The following is an 18,707-nucleotide window of genomic DNA, read 5'->3' as shown; positions in this document are numbered from 1 at the left end:
ATATCTGCTAGGAAAGCATATGTACAGTATATGTGTTTCTATGTTCTGAGTCTCACAATATAAATATAGGAAGAAACCAGCATAAGAGAACTAGGACCAATATACATGTGTTTACGGTGTGTTTACTGACATGTTCAATCACTCCCTATCTCAGTCTTTTGTCCCCACATGCTTCAAGATGGCCACCATTGTTCCTGTACCCAAGAAGGCAAAGATAACTGAACTAAATGACTACCACCCCGTAGCACTCACTTCTGTCATCATTAAGTGCTTTGAAAGACTAGTCAATGATCACCTCCACCTCACCGGCCACGCTAGACCCACTTCAGTTTGCATACCGCACCAACAGGTCCACAGATGATGCAATCGCCATCGCACTGCACACTGCCCTATCCCATCTGGACAAGAGGAATACCTATGTAAGAATGCTGATCATTGACTACAGCTCAGCATTCAACACCATAGTACCCTCCAAGCTCATCATTAAGCTGGAGGTCCTGGGTCTCAACCCCGGCCTGTGCAATTGGGTCCTGGACTTTCTGATGGACCGCCCCCAGGTGGTGAAGGTAGGAAACAACATCTCTACCTCGCTGACCCTCAACACTGGGGCCCCAAAAGGGTGCGTGCTCAGCCCCCTCCTGTACTCCCTGTTCACCCACGATTGCGTGTCCATGCACACCTCCAACACAATCATCAAGTTTGCAGACGACACAACAGTAGTGGGCTTGATCACCAACAACAACTAGACAGCCTACAGGAAGGAGGTGAGGGCACTCGGAGGGTGGTGTCAGGAAAACAACCTCTCACTCAACGTCAACAAAACAAAGGAGATGATCATGGACTTCCGGAAACAGCAGTGTGCACCTCCCTATCCACATCGAAGGGACAGCAGTGGAGAAGGTGTAAAGTTTTAAGTTCCTCGGTGTACACATCAACGACAAACTGAAATGGTCCACCCATACAGACAGTGTGGTGAAAAAGGTGCAACAGTGCCTCTTCAACCTCTTCAAACTCAGGAGACTGAAGAAATTTCGCTTGTCACCCAAAACCCTGACTAATTTTTACAGATCCACAATCGAGAGCATCCTGTCGGGCTGTATCACAGCCTGGTACGGCAACTGCTCCTTCCTCAACCGCAAGGCTCTCCAGAGGGTGGTGTGGTCTGCACAACGCATCACCGGGGGCAAACTACTACCCTAGATAATCAAAGACAACAACCACCCGAGCCACTCCCTGTTCACACCGCTACTATCCAGAAGGCAGGGTCAGTACAGGTGCATCAAAGCTGGGACCGAGAGAATGAAGAACAGCTTCTATCTCAAGGCCTTCAGACTGCTAAACAGCAATCACTAACTCAGAGGCTGCTGCCTACATTGAGACCCAATCACTGGCCACTTTAACAAATGGATCACTAGTCACTTTAAACAATGCCACTTTAAATAATGCCACTTAAATAATGTTTACACATATCTTACATTACTCATATCATATGTATATTCTGTATGTTATACCATCTATTGCACCTTGCCTATGTCGTTCGGCCATCACTCATCCATATATCTATATGTACATATTCTCATTTACCCCTTTCAGATTTGTATGTATTAGGCAGTTGTTGGGGATTGTTAGATCACTTGTTAGATATTACTGCACTGTCGGAACCAGTAGCACAAGCATTTTGCCACACTCGTATTAACATCTGCTAACCATGTGTATGTGACCAATACAATTTGATTTGATTTGATAATGTTTTTGTTTTTGAAAGGTTTAATTTACAGGGTTCATAGTACAGTGTATTGGCTGACTAAAGAGTACAGTTGGTAGGGGAGGCTTATAGAGAAGGTGCTTTTTGTTCACCATTTTCTTTCTAGCCTGTTATTGATGTTTTGACCAAGCTTTCAGGAAAGAGTGTCCTATAACACTGTTCTAGGATCAGCTTTCCCAAACACAAAGCATCCTGTTATAAGCTATCAGGCTTGCTGGCCTTGAAACAGTGTTTAAGAGCACACGGTAGTAGCAACACTTTCTGCATTGTAATATGGCTGGGATAGTTATTGGGTCTAAGCATTTGTCAGGACTCCTCCTTTGTCTAATTTTTTTATATTTTTTTATTTTAAGCACTGGAAACACACATTGTCTACCTGCATTTTTTCCTAATGATTTCTTTACAGTGGGTCTTGTATGTCTCTGTATGTCTGTATTTCTTGTGTTGTTGGATAGTCACTTTAAAAAGTGTAAACACATTGGCTGTGTTAATGTGTTAATGTTTCGAAATAAAAGTCAAACATTTGAACATTTAAATATATTTACGCTTCTAGCCTACTCTTTATGAAAACACAATAATCTGACATAAATGTAATAAAATCAAGTTGGTAACATACATTTATTTCATGACATATGTTAGGATACCTTTTTCGTGTTTGTGTGTATTCAGGATAAGGCCATTGTGGAAATACTTTCAGTGAAAATACGATCAATATTGAAGGATATCCCAGCAAGTTCTCCTTCTGATGCCAACAGCTTAATTAATTAGGTTAATTTCGGTAGATGGTGTAATGGACCATTAATGGCACGTTCTTTATTTGGGAGGACCTGAATGACTTTAGCATTTACAGAAAATGGACGGTTGGTGAAATGATTGGCCATATGCTCACTTCACTAACTGTTCGAATTGAATGGCATTTCAAAATAGGCCTATCAGCCAAAATAGGGCTGTTAACCACCGCATGTTAGTTATTCCACCTTTTCCTGCAGTATAGAACATTTCATTCCGATTTGCCTAAAAATGTAAGAGGAGAGGGTAAAAATAAAATCCTAATGCTCGCGACCAAAAGCCCATGGCTAGATGTTATCAGTGGAAACTGGACAGGAAGGCAGACAGACAGTGGGAGAGTTGGAAAGATTTTTGCAGGGCTTTTAGTAGCTTGGATCAAAGCGGCCACGGTCATTCACATGCCTCGCCGTTCGCACCTCTCCCAATTTGATGATCAGGTGTGAATCTGGACAGTTTCCCTCCTGCGGTGATGGTCACCTCTGGGGTTCCGCTAATCTGGAGTCGGCTACATCGTAAACTGACAACAAACAGTCTGTGAATGTCTCCTAATAATGTGGATTTCAGGTAGAGAATTAATATACAATTCATCCAATTCATTATAGTCACCTTGGCTAGGCTATATGTTATAGAGAAGGTGTTGGATTGTTGATGTGTATTATTTAAACGCTAGCTAGGGTACTCTTGCAAATGAGCCATATAATTTACTGAACGTTGCGTATAGGCTAATGAAATGGCATTATAACTTATCTTTAGACTTTTTTTCACATCATGCATGAATATGTATTCGATTATAAAATGAGAAGAACAATTATCATTGGAATAACGAAATAGTCTTTAGAAAAACATTGTTTATCGTCTGTGGTTTGGAAAACTAAGAGAGGAATAACAGGGTCTTAACATGTTTATGTTGGTGGGAGTTGAGACGTTGCTAGTATATGGAGGTGTCAGAAGTGACACTTAGGGACATCAGAGAAACTTCCAAGGTGCCACTAGGTCGTCCACTGAACCCGAGGAGAAGCGCTTTCATATTCAGTGTAGGTATCTGTGGTGGGCTGTTGGGGGTCTGTTGAGATATTTCATGCTCAAACAGTATACTTCTTCAAAGATTACAACACGTGCTAGTGCTTTCTAATTTTGACTGAACGGGAGGTCATATTATCTGAGATCATATTATCAAAGATGGTGGATAAATAAAGATGTCTTACTTGGAGTCTAGGTCGTTAACCGTTGGGAAAAAAAGGTCACAGTTCTGGTCTTCTTCAGGGTGGCTCTCTGTGTCTGGTCTGCTTAGTTCATTGTCTGGATATGAACCAGAAATAAATAGGGAGTGGGATGGCTCACTTTACGTTTCTTATATTACCCCACACAACCTCGCGGTGAACTAACATCTCATGATATTGACATCTCCTTGGCATATTTCAAGGAATCAAAGCTGTCAGAATATCAATGAAGGCCCAGCCATCAAATTAACCAGCTGTCAGATCTCACTGCATTGTAGAGAAGCCCCAAGGCAGACATTCTCACCTCATAATGGCCCACTGGCCCAGCTGTGCTAAAATAGGACTAAATTAAAACTTCCAAGCCTACCTTCACACACAAATGGCATAGAAATGTTCATGTATGATTCAGATCTTAAAAACAATGCTACCAGTGTAAAGCTGAAATGTGATTACTGTGGAATGACTGATTGAGTTTAGCAGGCAATCATTTTTGCCATTTCTGCTCCCTGTTTTAGAAGTGTGCTATGCAGTAGACTTCCTTGAATGGATCGATAGTCCATTACTTTGTGTTCAATTCTTCACAGCTAAGTACACTGAACAAAAATATAAACCCAACATGTCAAGTGTTGGTCCCATATTTTATGAGCTGAAATAAAAAATCCCATAAAGTTTCTATAAGAACAATATTTTATTTCTCTAAAATGTTGTGCAGAAATGTGTTTACATTCCTGTTAGTGAGCATTTCTCCTTTGACAAGATAATCCATCCATCTGACAGGTGTGATATATCAAGAAGCTATTTTTAAAAACATGATCATTACACAAGTGCACCTTGTGCTGGGGACAATAAAAGGCCACCTTAAAATATGAAGTTTTGTCACCCAACACAATGCCACAGATGTCTCAAGTTTTGAGGGAGCCCTTTTGTGGGGAAAAACTCATTCCGATTGGCTGGGCCGGGCTCCCCAGTGGGTGGGCCTATGCCCTCCAAGGCCCACCCATGGCTGCACCACTGATTGACTGATTTCATTAAATGAACTGTAACTGAACTGTAACTCAGTCAAATCTCTGCAATTGTTGCATGTTGCGTTTATATTTTTGTTTAGAATAAATAGGATAAACTGAGTCCAATATGAAGAGAAAATGCTTTTAATAAAATTAACTAAGTCAGTGTTTGACAATTTATGTCTGAAATGAGATATGGACATGACATAATCAGGCACAAACACGGTGTTATTACAATGTTACAGACTAATGTTACAACATTTATTTTCCTCAACCTAAACATATAAAATAATTTACACATTACTATGTGTGGTTTAATGGGACAGGTTATTTTCTATACAGCCATACTATTAACAATTACATATTTACATCTGCATTCAGGCCTACTGTACCCTCCCTTCACTGAAGGTAAATAAACCACCTATATCTGGCAAAAAGACATCTCAGATCTATAACAATGTGGAATTATTAAAAGTTGAACTATCACATTCAATTAATTCATTAAATAGCTTGAATACTTATTAGTTGTTCAAACACATTATTAGAATGGTTCAAATACAAAAAGAGCTTTTTAAAATGATGCCACCTCTAGCCTATTTGCAACACTTTGCATTGCCAAGTGAAGTTATAGTGTCCCACTTCACATGCTAGTCCTACAAAATCTCTCATCCAACAGCCTAACAACATTCCAAGGAATTTGATCTTCAGCATTACAGAATAAAACCCAATATACAAGAACTATTGCAGGCTATTCCTCTAGTACAGGACAGTTGTAGGCCTCATTTGGGGCTCTACCAGGGTCTCCACATGGACTCGGAATAAGCCGCTGTGGGCATGTTCAGAACATCCTGGTTCTCAGCGTCCACAGAGATGTGGTTCTGCTCAGAGTCAGTCTCCTCCAGATCCGAGCACAGGTCATCGCTGGAGGTAGTGGAGGGCGCCGGGGAGAGGGCTGAGGAGCTGCCGCTGGAGATGCTCTTTCCCCCAGGGGAGACCAGTGCTGCGTATATGCCCTCAGAACTGGGCCAAGTGCTGTTACTGTTAGTGGAGCAGTCTGTCATGATATCTTGGATCATCACCTGGAATTTGTCCTCGTCGTTTAGGGGCATACATTCGAGGAGGTGGTTCAAGAGCTCTGCCGCAATGGTCACGTCAATTCCAGGGCAGTTGGACACGAAGGTGTGCACCTCATGCATGCACTGGATGTAGCCCGCAGCAAACCTTTCGCGTGCTTCCCGGTTCACAGTGTCCACCTCTGACAAAGCACAGACAGAAAGGTACATTTATAACAATCTTAATTTTATCACCCTGTTGCAGGAGAACATTACTGCAATGCATGAAATGTAACACATGCTGTGTATTTGAGGTTTAAAACGGCTTCTGAAGTTTGTTATTAACGCTTTGAAATTTCAGACTTGAATCAACCTCTACAAAAATGTCCATTAATTATAATCCACATAATTCACATTTCCTGTTGCCGCTGGATTATGTTCCTGCTGTAGCAAACTGTCTTAAATTAAGATCCTACATATGTAGGCCAACACACTACTTTCCACTAGTTGTATGAAATGTCCACGTGCATAATACCATCGCGTGCATAAACCTAGCATATGGGCCTATCTTACCTTGTGCTCGGCTTTGAATGATACTCTCCACTCGTTTCACAGTCATCTCCAGCACTTCGGCGTTCTCCATCTTTAATTGTAACTGTGAATGTCAGATTGATCAAATGTAAATAACTGGTTTACAATGTAACGACAATAGGCTACACAAAGAGAAGGAGAGTGTCAGATAACGTGACATAAAATGTGCAAAAACGTACATCTGTGTCTGCGAGCAGAACTCGGAGTTCTTGCAAACTTTCATTGATGCGAGCCCGTCTCTTTTTCTCAACCAACGGTTTTCTGGTCTGAAAAAAAACCAAACATTGACCGCACATGAATAAATTATATTAAGTTACACTAAATAACACTCAATACACAACAATCAGCGATACTTTGGCCTACCTTTCTGTCCACTTTAATGCCATAGTATTCACCCTCGTCTCTTCTCAGTCCGTTTTTATTATTGGGAGTGGGGGCCATGTTGGAGAAGTTTAACCCAGACACTGCCAAAAACGGAGGGTTGATAAATCCACACGACCGTTACACACCGTGAATGGGACAGATGGCCTCCGGTCCCTGTTGCAAACAAAGCCAAACTGTACTTGTGCAGACGGGCACTTGATTTGTTATGCAGCCTCAAGCGCAACGATAGTGCCAGTAGTAGGTATTTATAACGCCTCACCCAATTTACATATGAATAGAGGGGCTGACTACGCGAGCAGAAGATTGTTGAGCGCAATGCGAATCAGCCAATCGCTGGTCTAGCATTTTGTCCTCTTAGCGCTATGGCAGTTGTCGGCAGAGAGAGAGAGAGAGAGGACTTGGCTCGACCGTAAGAGGGCTATTCTTTGGTTTGTGTCCCGGCCCGAAATAGTTTATTATTTCATAACCCACCATTCTAGTAGTGCTCCTGAGACCAATATGTTTTGAAAGAGATGGAATGAAATGATGATAATAAATAGCAAAGAGACAGTATTTTATCGTCAACTTTAAAAACAGCATTATAGGCCTATAACTTTACTTAACACATAAAACCAATATTTATTGAATTAGCAAATATAAAAGGCTAAGTAAAAAAATACCTAAAAGATCATTTTGAATGTGCCCTATAAATGTTTTATATCGTAGGCCTACTCACCATACCTTACAACTCAAACAAGCACTTAGCCTCGTCACAACCAATTGCCAAATGCCATTAGCCTCTTGCAACAGTCACAGACAATTCTCATGGTATGTCATTAGTCACCTTTACGTGTATTTCAAGTTTAATTGTGGGCCATTGCATATGCTGTCCAAAGTTGAGGCCAATTCCAACCCAATCCAACACAATTAACAGAATGGGACATTAAATCAAATCAAAGTTTATTTGTCATGTGCGCCGAATACAACGAATACAATAATTACAGTGAAACGCTTACTTACAGGCTATAATCAATAGTGCAAAAAAGGTATTAGGTGAACAATAGGTAGGTAAAGAAATGAAACCACAGTAAAAAGACAGGCTATATACAGTAGCGAGGCTATAAAAGTAGTGAGACTACATACAGACACCGGTTAGTCACGCTGATTGAGGTAGTATGTACATGTAGATATGGTTAAAGTGACTATGCATATATGATGAACAGAGAGTAGCAGTAGCGTAAAAGAGGGGTTGGCGGGTGGTGGGTGACGGGACACAAGGCAGATAGCCCGGTCAGCCAATGTGCGGGAGCACTGGTTGGTCTGCCCAATTGAGGTAGTATGTACAAGACTATGCATATATGACAAACAGAGAGTAGGAGCAGCGTAAAAAGAGGGGTTGGGGGGGCAAACACAATGCAAATAGTCCGGGTAGCCATTTGATTACCTGTTCAGGAGTCTTATGGCTTGGGGGTAAAAACTGTTGAGAAGCCTTTTTGTCCAAGACTTGGCACTCCGGTACTGCTTGCCATCAAATCAAATCAAATGTATTTATATAGCCCTTTGTACATCAGCTGATATCTCAAAGTGCTGTACAGAAACCCAGCCTAAAACCCCAAACAGCAAGCAATGCAGGTGTTGAAGCACGTTGGCTAGGAAAAACTCCCAAGAAAGGTCAAAACCGAGGAAGGAACCAGGCTATGAGGGGTGGCCAGTCCTCTTCTGGCTGTGGAGATTATAAAAGAACATGGCCAAGATGTTCAAATGTTCATAAATGACCAGCATGGTCAAATAATAATAATCACAGTATTTGTCAAGGGTGCAGCAAGTCAGCATCTCAGGAGTAAATGTCAGTTGGCTTTTCATAGCCGATCATTAAAAGTATCTCTACCACTCCTGCTGTCTCTAGAAGGTTGAAAACAGCAGGCCTGGGACAGGTAGCACGTCTGGTGAACAGGTCAGGATTCCATAGCCGCAGGCAGAACAGTTGAAACTGGAGCAGCAGCACAGCCAGGTGGACTGGGGACAGCAAGGAGTCATCATGCCAGGTATTCCTGAGGCATGGTCCTAGAGCTCAGGTCCTCCGAGAGAGAGAAAGAAAGAGAGAATTAGAGAGAGCATACTTAAATTCACACAGGACACCGGATAAGACAGGAGAAGTACTCCAGATATAACAAACTGACCCTAGCCCCCAGACACATAAACTACTGCAGCATAAATACTGGAGGCTGAGACAGGAGGGGTCAGGAGACACTGTGGCCCCATCCGATGATACCCCCGGACAGGGCCAAACAGGAAGGATATAACCCCACCCACTTTGCCAAAGCACAGCCCCCACACCACTAGAGGGATATCTTCAACCACCAACTTACCATCCTGAGACAAGGCCGAGTATAGCCCACAAAGATCTCCGCCACGGCACAACCCAAGGGGGGGCGCCAACCCAGACAGGAAGATCACATCAGTGACTCAACCCACTCAAGTGACGTACCCCTCCTAGGAACGGCATGAAAGAGCAGCAGTAAGCCAAAGACTCAGCCCCTGTAATAGGGTTAGAGGCAGAGAATCCCAGTGGAAAGAGGGGAACCGGCCAGGCAGAGACAGCAAGGGCGGTTCGTTGCTCCAGAGCCTTTCCGTTCACCTTCACACTCCTGGGCCAGACTACACTCAATCATATGACCCACTGAAGAGATGAGTCTTCAGTAAAGACTTAAAGGTTGAGACCGAGTTTGCGGGTCCGGGTAGCCGGAAAGTAGAGCATTGCAGTAGTCTAACCTAGAAGTGACAAAAGCATGGATTCATTTTTCTGCATCATTTTTGGACAGAAAGTTTCTGATTTTTGCAATGTTACGAAGATGGAAAAAAGCTGTCCTTGAAACAGTCTTGATATGTTCTTCAAAAGAGAGATCAGGGTCCAGAGTAACCGAGGTCCTTCACAGTTTTATTTGAGACAACTGTACAACCATTAAGATTAATTGTCAGATTCAACAGAAGATCTCTTTGTTTCTTGGGACCTAGAACAAGCATCTGTTTTGTCCGAGTTTAAAAGTAGAAGGTTTGCAGCCATCCACTTCCTTATGTCTGAAAACACAGGCTTCTAGCGAGGGCAATTTTGGGGCTTCACCATGTTTCATTGAAATGTACAGCTGTGTGTCATCCGCATAGCAGTGAAAGTTAACATTATTGTTTGTCTTCAGTAAGGCCTTTTGTCCAGATGGGAAAGGGCATTGTGGAGTGCAATAGAGGTTGCATCATCTGTGGATCAGTTGGGGCAGTATGCAAATTGGAGTGGGTGTAGGGTTTCTGGGATAATGGTGTTGATGTGAGCCATTACCAACCTTTCAAAGCACTTCATGGCTACAGAGGATGTGAGTGCTACAGGTCTGTAGTCATTTAGGCCAAGTTTGTATTGGAAAATGTGCCACATTTCATTCCAGTCCTATTTCAGTCTTGAATAGGCTAAAGGAATGTCTTATCTACACTGTAGTCTACTGTAGGCCTGTCCATCCTTGGGCACATGGGCTCCATCCATGCTTCTGTTTATTGAGAAGTGTACAATTAATTTTAGATAATATTGTTTTCTCTCCATTTGTGCTCTATTCCTCTATACAGATCTGACAGACATACAGACATCTCATACACTGCTAGAGAGGTTGTTATTATCTCATATGAATAGTTCATTACTGCTCAGTAGGAAGATGCACATACGATATGGCCTTTATAAGAATAAAACAGCCCTTAAACCAAATAAAGTGTTACCACAACTTTTTCCACAGTGTGACATCACACCTTATATAGCTTAGGTCAGTGTACCTTTATCAGTTACTATACCAACTGAATTTTGCTCTGCCCGGAGTTCCCCTAAAGTACCCCCTCATGTGTATTTTACCAGTAAGCCTGTGGTCTCAAGAGTCTTCTCAAGTACCCCTGTGGATGGGCAGAGTACCCCCAAGGGTCCTAGTACCCTTGGTTGGGAACCCCTGATTATAAATGTGTGGTTACATTCACATACTCTCACATATCCAATTTCCCGTCAATAAAGAGATAATTTGAGTATCACTCCTGTATATGAGTATCATTATAGACTTCCGGAATATCAGAGCCTATTGAGGAAAATCAGCAGAGAAAAAACGATAAAAATAAGATAAGGAAGTTATACCCATATCTGGTGCAAAACTTCAAAATAAAAGTCCCTGAACGAATCTCGCAAATAAACCCCTATTTCTGAATCGAATTCATGCAGTGAATTCAGGTGCAAAATTGTTTTTAGTCCAGAAATATCGATACAAACATCAATAAAATGATTATAAAACATAATAACATCGAAAACAGGTTAATAAAAGCAACATGTTGATCAAGCCATATGGATGTCGACTCTTACTTTGAAAAGCGATTGGGGTCTGATTTTTTTCCGAGTCCTACACAGAATTGTTCGTCACAGCTACGCTCATCTGAGGTCAGAGAGGAGCCTGATACGACGGGGGCGAGAGAACAGTGCAACTATATAATCTACCAGTGTCGAATGAGGAAGTCAGTGTAGTGAAAAAGATAAAACATACAAAGATGGTGAAGATAACTTTCCAGCCGATCACGGCGCAGAAACCAGAGAAGGAGCTCGATGGAGACAAAGCCGAGATTCTCATGCCCTATGAACACGTGAGTTCAGCGTCTCTTTTCTTTGTTCCATGATGTATTGACTGATTGGGGTAAAAATAGGGATGTTTTGCTGACCAATGCAATAATTAGATTATATCAGGGCTATGTTTTCTTATTTGCGTTATAGTTCAATCGTTCACTATTTGTTCATGTAGCCTAATGATTGCGTTGATGTAAATTGCAAAATATATTAAAGTCCAAAAGAGCCCATAACATCAGTTGTAGACTAATTTGCATAGTAGACTATCACGATATCATTTAGGCTACTGTTACAGTATCATGTGTTACTACTACTGTTACTAGAAATTATACACTGCTGCTGTGAAAGCGCTGGAAACACGCATACAAAGTAGCCTAACCTTTTAAAATCGATACAAGCTAGCCAGCGAAGCCGGAGGATGTTGACATTACGTCACCTTGTGAGGCTAGCTGGGGACACTGCAGATAACTCGGTGTGTAGCAGACGTAACCACGAATCGTAGGCTGGCTATCCTAGACCATGCTACTCGAGCAATTACTATGTTTATCTAAAACTTCCAAGACAACACGTTATTAGGTTGATATTGGGAAGTTGAATCTTCTCGACAGTCTGTAAATTGTGCAAACAAATGGGGACGTTATCGCTGCGTTATGGTTACGTCACCGAGGTGTTTTTCCCAAGCAAATCCAGCAGGCAGCGCGTAAGGGGCACCTGCGCAGTTGGGCTGTTTTTAGAAATAAGGGTGCATGTATTTCAATAGTGTAGTGGGATTTCCTTTCCTTGTGTCATTGCCCTCATCTATGCAGTCTGCACTGATCTAAAAATACTTCCCAGGTGCAATATGCTAGAAGAAAGTCATACTTTGGTTGGCTTTCATCTGTTCTCTTCTTTTAAATCGGATAAAGGAGATGAGGAAAGGAAGTGACACTTGTTGAGAGAGTCATAAGAAATATACATTTGGTTACAGCTGTCAGGGAGCTGCTAAAAGGGTGGCCATACTGCATTTGCATAGAAAGCCTCCCACACTGTTGTGTCTATATGAAGCTGCTCAATATGTTAGCACTGACATCACAGTTATAGGTCTGTCTGTCATTAGAGTGCACCTAGATGGGATATTGTCAGGCAGGCTAATACAATTCATAGTAAATCTGAAACTTATGCTGAACATTAAATTGTATTTCTGCAAGTGACAGAATCCATGCATTTACAGCTTTGCAGTTGAACTGTTAATCTAAGCAACTGTAGGAGCTAGATAACTCTACCCTCATCCATCAGATTCAGAAATGGTCAACATTGACTTGATTATGACCCCAAAATTGATGTGAGTTTCTAGGCTCTAGAAATTAGGCTGTATTTTGCTAGTCAGATTAGTTAGCTCAAGTAAGATCGAATCTAGATCTGACGTAGAACTACACTGAACAGAAATATAAACGCAACGTTTAAGGTGTTGGTTTCATGAGCTGAAAAAAAAATCCCTTTTAGTTTCCATATGCACAATAAGTTTATTTCTCTAAAATGTTGTGCATACGTTTTTTTTTTATATCCCCGTTAGTGAGCATTTCTGCTTTGCCAAGACAATCCATCCACCTGACAGGTGTGGCATAACATGAAGCTGATTAAACAGCATGATCATTACACAGGTGCACTTTGTACTGGGGACAATGAAAGGCCACTTATATTTCTGTATGTAAAACTCATTCTGATTGGCTGGCCCTGGCTCCCCATCCCAAGTTTCCTCCCAGGCCCACCCATGGCTGCACCCCTGCCTAGTCATGGGAAATCCATAGATTAGGCCCTAATGCATTTATTTAAATTGACTGATTTATTTATATGAACTTTAACTCAGTCAAATCTTTGAAATGGTTGCATTTATATATTTTTGTTCAGTATACATCTGTGTTTGGCAAGTCCCAATCTGAAGGTGTGAGATCGTGTACCTCAAATGAATGACATGGTTATGATTTTGACGTCATGTAGGGAGGTGGGAGACAGGGGATGCTCGCAAAGGAGACGTGTGGATACCAAATCTGTATGTGTGTGTGTATAAGGATTATTAATACCAAATCTGGCTTGAGATTCCACTTCCACGCAATCACTGTGATCACTCCCTCCCACTGGAGGTGTGTGTGATGTAACGCTGTCACAGCTACAAGTAGGGCATGTGGAAGTCGAGTCCTAAGAATAGAACTCCCAGACAACCGTGACAGCCTCCCTCGCCATCACTCGGCAAGCACAACGCAATCTGCCTCATCCCTTTTGATCCTCCATAGTCCCTAGCAACTGTGTGTGGGTACCGTTTCTAGGTGGCGAGTAGTGTGTCGCTAATAGCAAACAGATTGACGGTAGGGCTGAGAGACTGGGGGTGGGCAGTTGGGATGACAAGGCATCTTCAGCATCTCTAGCCTTCAGCCTATATTATAAAACAGATTTATTTCTGCTCTGATCAATGTGACTATCTGCTTATCTATTACCACCAACATTGAGTGAAACGGAAACATAGTGGGAGCATCTTGCTGATGAATCAAATTTTATTTGTCACAGGCGCTGACTACAACAGGTGTAGTAGACCTTATTGTGAAATGCTTTACTTACAAGCCCTTAACCAACAATGCAGTTCAAGAAATAGAGTTAAGAAAATATTTACTAAATAAACTAAAGTAAAAAATAAAATAAAAAGTAACACAATAAAATTGCATAACAAAAAAGAGGTACCAGTACCGAGTAAATGTGCGGGGGTACAGGTTAGTTGAGGTAATTTGTACATCTAGGTAGCGGTAAAGTGACTAAGCATAGATAATAAACAACAAGTAGCGGTAAAAACGGGGGCGGGGGCAATGTAAATAGTCTGGTTGGCCATTTGATTAATTAACTCTTAAGTTTAATAATTGTATCTGACATTGGCCTGTAGGTCTGACCTGTGTATTGTTTCTTTCTCCAGGAGGAGCTGGTTCTTCCCCTGAGGCCAAAGCAGTCTCATCTGAACGGGCTGTGTTGTCTCACCTTTGGCCTGGTGGTCTTCATGTCAGGACTGGTGCTGGCCTCCATATACGTCTACCGGTACTACTTCATACAACAGGTAAACTACTATACTGCACCACTCTGCACTCCACTATTCAACTACCACTAGTACCTCCTATTTTATACCACAAGTCAGATATTATACTATTTTTTCATACTACCTTACAACTATACTACTTTATACTACACTATACTACTGTACAACTGCCAGTAGTAGCTACTATTACATCATACCTCACATGTTCAATCATACAGACAGATTGGTTCTGACTGAAGAAATGATGCATGCTATAGATATACCACAGATGGATATCCCCATGACTATACTAACCCTGTTCTGCTCTGTTCTCCCTCTGTGTGTTCTAGATTCCTGAGGACAGCCTGTTCCACTGCAGGGTTCTGTATGAGGACTCTGTGTACGCCCCCCTGCACGGCAGACAGGAGCTGGAGGAGAACGTGGGCATCTACCTGGATGACAACTACGAGCAGATCAGCGTGCCCGTGCCCCACTTCGGAGGGAGCGACCCCGCAGACATCATCCATGACTTCCAGAGGGTAAGTCATCCCTATGCCTGTCCCACACACTCATTGTGTAGTGTGATACAAGGTGGCCATTTTGTGTCCAAATGCTCGCCCATTGGTATACATATGAGAATAGGATTCTGGAGGACATGTCTATTAGGGTCAGTGGTCTATAAGGCAATGAACGTTTTATGTGATATTTTCTGTTAGTTAGCATACTGGAGTGAAAATAAAAATCTAATTGTATTTGTCACATGTAGACCTTACTGTGAAATGCATACTTACAAGCCCTTAACCAACAATGCAGTTTTAAGAAAATAGAGTTAAGAAAATAATTACTAAATGAACAAAAGTTTATTTATTTTTTTAATAAAAAAAACATGATTCATGTTTTGTTGTCATTTCTAATTCCAGGGTCTGACTGTGTACCATGACATTGCCCTGGACAAGTGTTACGTGATTGAGCTCAACACCACCCTGGTCATGCCACCAAGGAACCTCTGGGAGCTGCTGGTCAACGTCAAGGTACGCTATTGTGTTGTATCTGGGTTAGGTCTGTCAGAGGAAAACTGTTTATGTGTGTGGCTGTCCATCAGAGGGACAGCCTGTCCTGTGAAGGGCATTGTACTAACGGGAGGGTTTCCAACTGGCGGTCCGCGGGCCGAACTTTGTATACAGTAATAAAAAAAAAACAGGAAATCAGCTCCAAGTATTTTAATTTAAGTAGTCTGTTCCTAAGTAGTCCCATGTATAATAGAGAGACATGACATTATCGTATACAAATGTAAGCAAGGTTTGAAATGATTGTTTTAGTCAAACATTAAATCTGTTTGGGATTCTTGTGGTCAATTTACAGTCTACATATGATTTGTAATTATGTTCCGGGCCCCCCGACCATCCGCTCAATAAAAATCAGTTTAGTGGCTGAATCTAGTTGATGATCCCTGTACTAATGTATGTGTTTGTGTTTCTCTCCCTCTCCAATAGAAGGGGACTTATCTGCCCCAGACCTACATTATCCAGGAGGAGATGGTGGTGACGGGGAGGGTGAGGAACATGAGACCGCTGGGGCCCTTCATCCACCGGCTCTGCTACGGCAAAGACACCTACCGCCTCAAACGCCGACGCGACGCACGTCGACGTAAGTACAACACACACACACACCAACAACACATCGTTGTTCCTTCTGTCTCACACATCCACATACACTTTCACACACATTTCACACACAGATGTCCTTGTCAACATGAGATGCATGTAAGTACTAGGTCATCAGTTAGGCTCTTCCTGTCCTGCACAGAGGAGAGGAGAACAAAGGGTTGTGTGTTTCACAGTAGTCACTGAGTCAGTCTGAATCCATGGGCTGGCTGACTGTCTGGTGACACCCCTCATCACAGAGGAAACGGAGATGGCCAGGTCCATATCGGTGCTTCCTGTGCTGGCTCAGAGAGAGAGAGTGAGAGTGTGTGGGCTCTGCCAGGCGCTTGCCTCCCACTGTATGAGTTCTAAGTGACCTCCACACACAGATCCTTCTTGATCACCATGTCAGAACCATCGTGTGTGTGTGCATGTGAGTCATTTTTCCAACACACCACGCAGGTCCAATGATCAGACAGCGTGCGTGGGGGAGGAAGTGATGCGTAGTAGTGATGTGCTCCTTGAGCCTCTGTGATTGGCGAGTTGTAAAACCAGAGCATTGATGTAACATGCTTCCTCTGAGCACATATATGGGCTGACGAGCAACTACATTGATCCACGATGAGGCTGGTACTGGTAGTCATGGTAACAGTGAGGTAGGCAGTGGGATCCCCCTCAACTGTTTATATTGTTCAATATCTAGTCTTCAGAGGATGATACCATAATGGTTATTAGGCACCTACTATGTTGACATATGGGGAGTTACCTCTGTAACCCAGCAAAGCAATAGCACCATAGATATCCCAAACCCTATGGATCATAAGTATAACATCATTGAACATGACACATAAAACTGTTTGTAAGCTTACCTCTTCCATTCTTCTCTCCCTCCTCCAGGCATCAACAAGCGTGAGGCGAGGAACTGCCATAGCATCCGTCACTTTGAGAACACCTTTGTCGTTGAGACAGTGATCTGCGACAGGGTCTAAATACTGAGAAAGAAGATGGCAAGATGGCCACCCTACACCACCAAGCCCACTCTGAAACCATACCTCGCGCATCCCTTAGGCTTTATATTGCACTTTAAAAAGCATGTGTTTGTCCAATAGTTTTTTATTTGAATGTTGTTTTTTTATTCCTTTTTTGTCTCAAGTTGAATTGTTGTTTACTGCTCTGGTGTTGTTTCTATTATTTGTTTGTTTTTTGTATTCCAATGATCTGTATATTTCGATAATGTCGGTAATGCGATGAATATGTAGCTTTTTTGTTTGGGATTTCATGTCATGTTGTTGCACTGATGTTTTTTATTTGTATCGATTTGAAGTCGACGCCAGCATAATCAGATGAGTTGTCTTAGGTTTTTACTTCAATCGATTCAGATTGAGTTAGTCCTTTCTGTATAGTACTTCTAACCCTGTGCAGTGTGTGTGACAGTGAGGAGATGCTGCGTGTGTTGTGCACACACACATGTTTCTATTTGTCTCTTGGTTCAACCAAATGAACCCATGATGATGTCTTGTTTTGGATGTCCAGAAATACCGAAACATACCTCATATATTTTAGATGTTTTTTTTCGCCTGCAATTTAAATCATCAATTGTTTGTGTATGTATTCTGCATCGTTCCTATAAGCAATATATACTGTATATGGATTTTTCTTGGATTTCATATTCAAATGTGCATAGATTTTTATCTGAGCTTCTTTTGTGATTGAATGATAATTTCTCTATGGTTTGTCCCTCTTGTGGTATCTTCCACTGGTTGACTCTCTGGGTCTCACATGGCTTTAGACTGTATAAAGTAGCAGTGCTTTGGACGGGCCAACGGAACCAAATTTATAGTCACTAACGCTATGTTGAGTCCTGAGTGTGTTACTTAGGCATATATAGATTACCTACAGATGTAGCCTCTTAATTTGATCAAGAAGAACATTCCTGAAATGTAAAACTTGTGTATTTGAGGTTTAAAAAAGGCTTCTGAAGTTTGAAATGTCAGACTTGATTTTCCCTTACAGAAAATGTTACAACACCTACAAAACATTTACATTTCCTGTTTGCTGCAGGATTATTTTCTTTCTGTAGCAAACTGGCTCAAATTAAAATCCTACATCTGTACATTTGGATAGGTTTTAGAGTTGAACTCTTTCTTTCGGTGTGTCTTTCTGGCTACGTCCTGATTCTGAGAGGGAGTGTGCAAGTGCACACTTCAGGAGAAGGGTGGAGAATTAGATGCAGCCGCCCTCTTTCTCCTGTCTTAGTAGTGGGCTTGGCCTCTTGTCTGCAGTTGAGTCCTTGTAGCCAGTCTCCATCCCCACTATCCAGACTATCTCTCTATTGCATGCCTGTCTCTCTCAACCTTTTTTTACAATCGATCTACTGTATGATATAGAGAAATTCTGTTGCTGTTTTAAAGGGGACCTACTGTATGATATAGGCTTTCATGCTGTACAGTCATTTAGCTTGTAATAGCTTATCCTACTACCTAATAAATAAACATGTAAAACATCCTTTCTTTGATTTTTCATTGTCGTGTGTGTTTTAGACAAACAGAAATAAACTTAGAATACAAGGGATATCATGGGTACCAAAATCTACCAATGTTTCATATTTCTCTT

At 41.9% G+C, this 18,707-nt stretch overlaps 2 protein-coding genes across 2 annotated transcripts; one reads left to right on the top strand and one right to left on the bottom strand.

Annotated features, from left to right (window-relative positions):
- Positions 1–4,906: 4,906 nt before the first annotated feature.
- On the bottom strand, positions 4,907–8,862 carry LOC110508800 (transcription cofactor HES-6). Its single transcript, XM_021589627.3, has 4 exons — positions 6,785–8,862; positions 6,601–6,687; positions 6,404–6,485; positions 4,907–6,033 (listed from the first exon to the last, which is right to left on the bottom strand). The coding sequence occupies exons 1-4, from the start codon at positions 6,860–6,862 to the stop codon at positions 5,570–5,572; spliced, it is 711 nt and encodes a 236-aa protein (XP_021445302.3). The 5' UTR covers positions 6,863–8,862; the 3' UTR covers positions 4,907–5,569.
- A 2,310-nt stretch (positions 8,863–11,172) lies between these two features.
- On the top strand, positions 11,173–18,599 carry LOC110508799 (integral membrane protein 2C). Its single transcript, XM_021589626.3, has 6 exons — positions 11,173–11,437; positions 14,356–14,493; positions 14,802–14,990; positions 15,372–15,482; positions 15,945–16,098; positions 16,992–18,599. Exons 1-6 carry the CDS (start codon positions 11,345–11,347, stop codon positions 17,081–17,083), a joined length of 777 nt encoding a protein of 258 aa, XP_021445301.1. The 5' UTR covers positions 11,173–11,344; the 3' UTR covers positions 17,084–18,599.
- Positions 18,600–18,707: the final 108 nt, after the last annotated feature.

The sequence above is a fragment of the Oncorhynchus mykiss genome, chromosome 28, assembly GCF_057628025.1.
Source record: "Oncorhynchus mykiss isolate SJ-2025 chromosome 28, ASM5762802v1, whole genome shotgun sequence".
NCBI classification, from domain to species: domain Eukaryota; kingdom Metazoa; phylum Chordata; class Actinopteri; order Salmoniformes; family Salmonidae; genus Oncorhynchus; species Oncorhynchus mykiss.
Note: the sequence above shows the minus strand (reverse complement) of the source record. Positions and strands in the feature narration are given on the sequence as shown.

Excerpts from the sequence above, each read along its gene's own strand:
- LOC110508800 (XM_021589627.3), bottom strand. The coding sequence starts at position 6,862 with ATGGCCCCCACTCCCAATAATAAAAACGGACTGAGAAGAGACGAGGGT. Across the intron at positions 6,688-6,784 it reads GCATTAAAGTGGACAGAAAG|ACCAGAAAACCGTTGGTTGA; the intron begins GTAGGCCAAAGT and ends GTTTTTTTTCAG. Across the intron at positions 6,486-6,600 it reads TTCTGCTCGCAGACACAGAT|TTACAATTAAAGATGGAGAA; the intron begins GTACGTTTTTGC and ends TGACATTCACAG.
- LOC110508799 (XM_021589626.3), top strand. The coding sequence starts at position 11,345 with ATGGTGAAGATAACTTTCCAGCCGATCACGGCGCAGAAACCAGAGAAG. Across the intron at positions 11,438-14,355 it reads TTCTCATGCCCTATGAACAC|GAGGAGCTGGTTCTTCCCCT; the intron begins GTGAGTTCAGCG and ends TTCTTTCTCCAG. Across the intron at positions 15,483-15,944 it reads AGCTGCTGGTCAACGTCAAG|AAGGGGACTTATCTGCCCCA; the intron begins GTACGCTATTGT and ends CCTCTCCAATAG.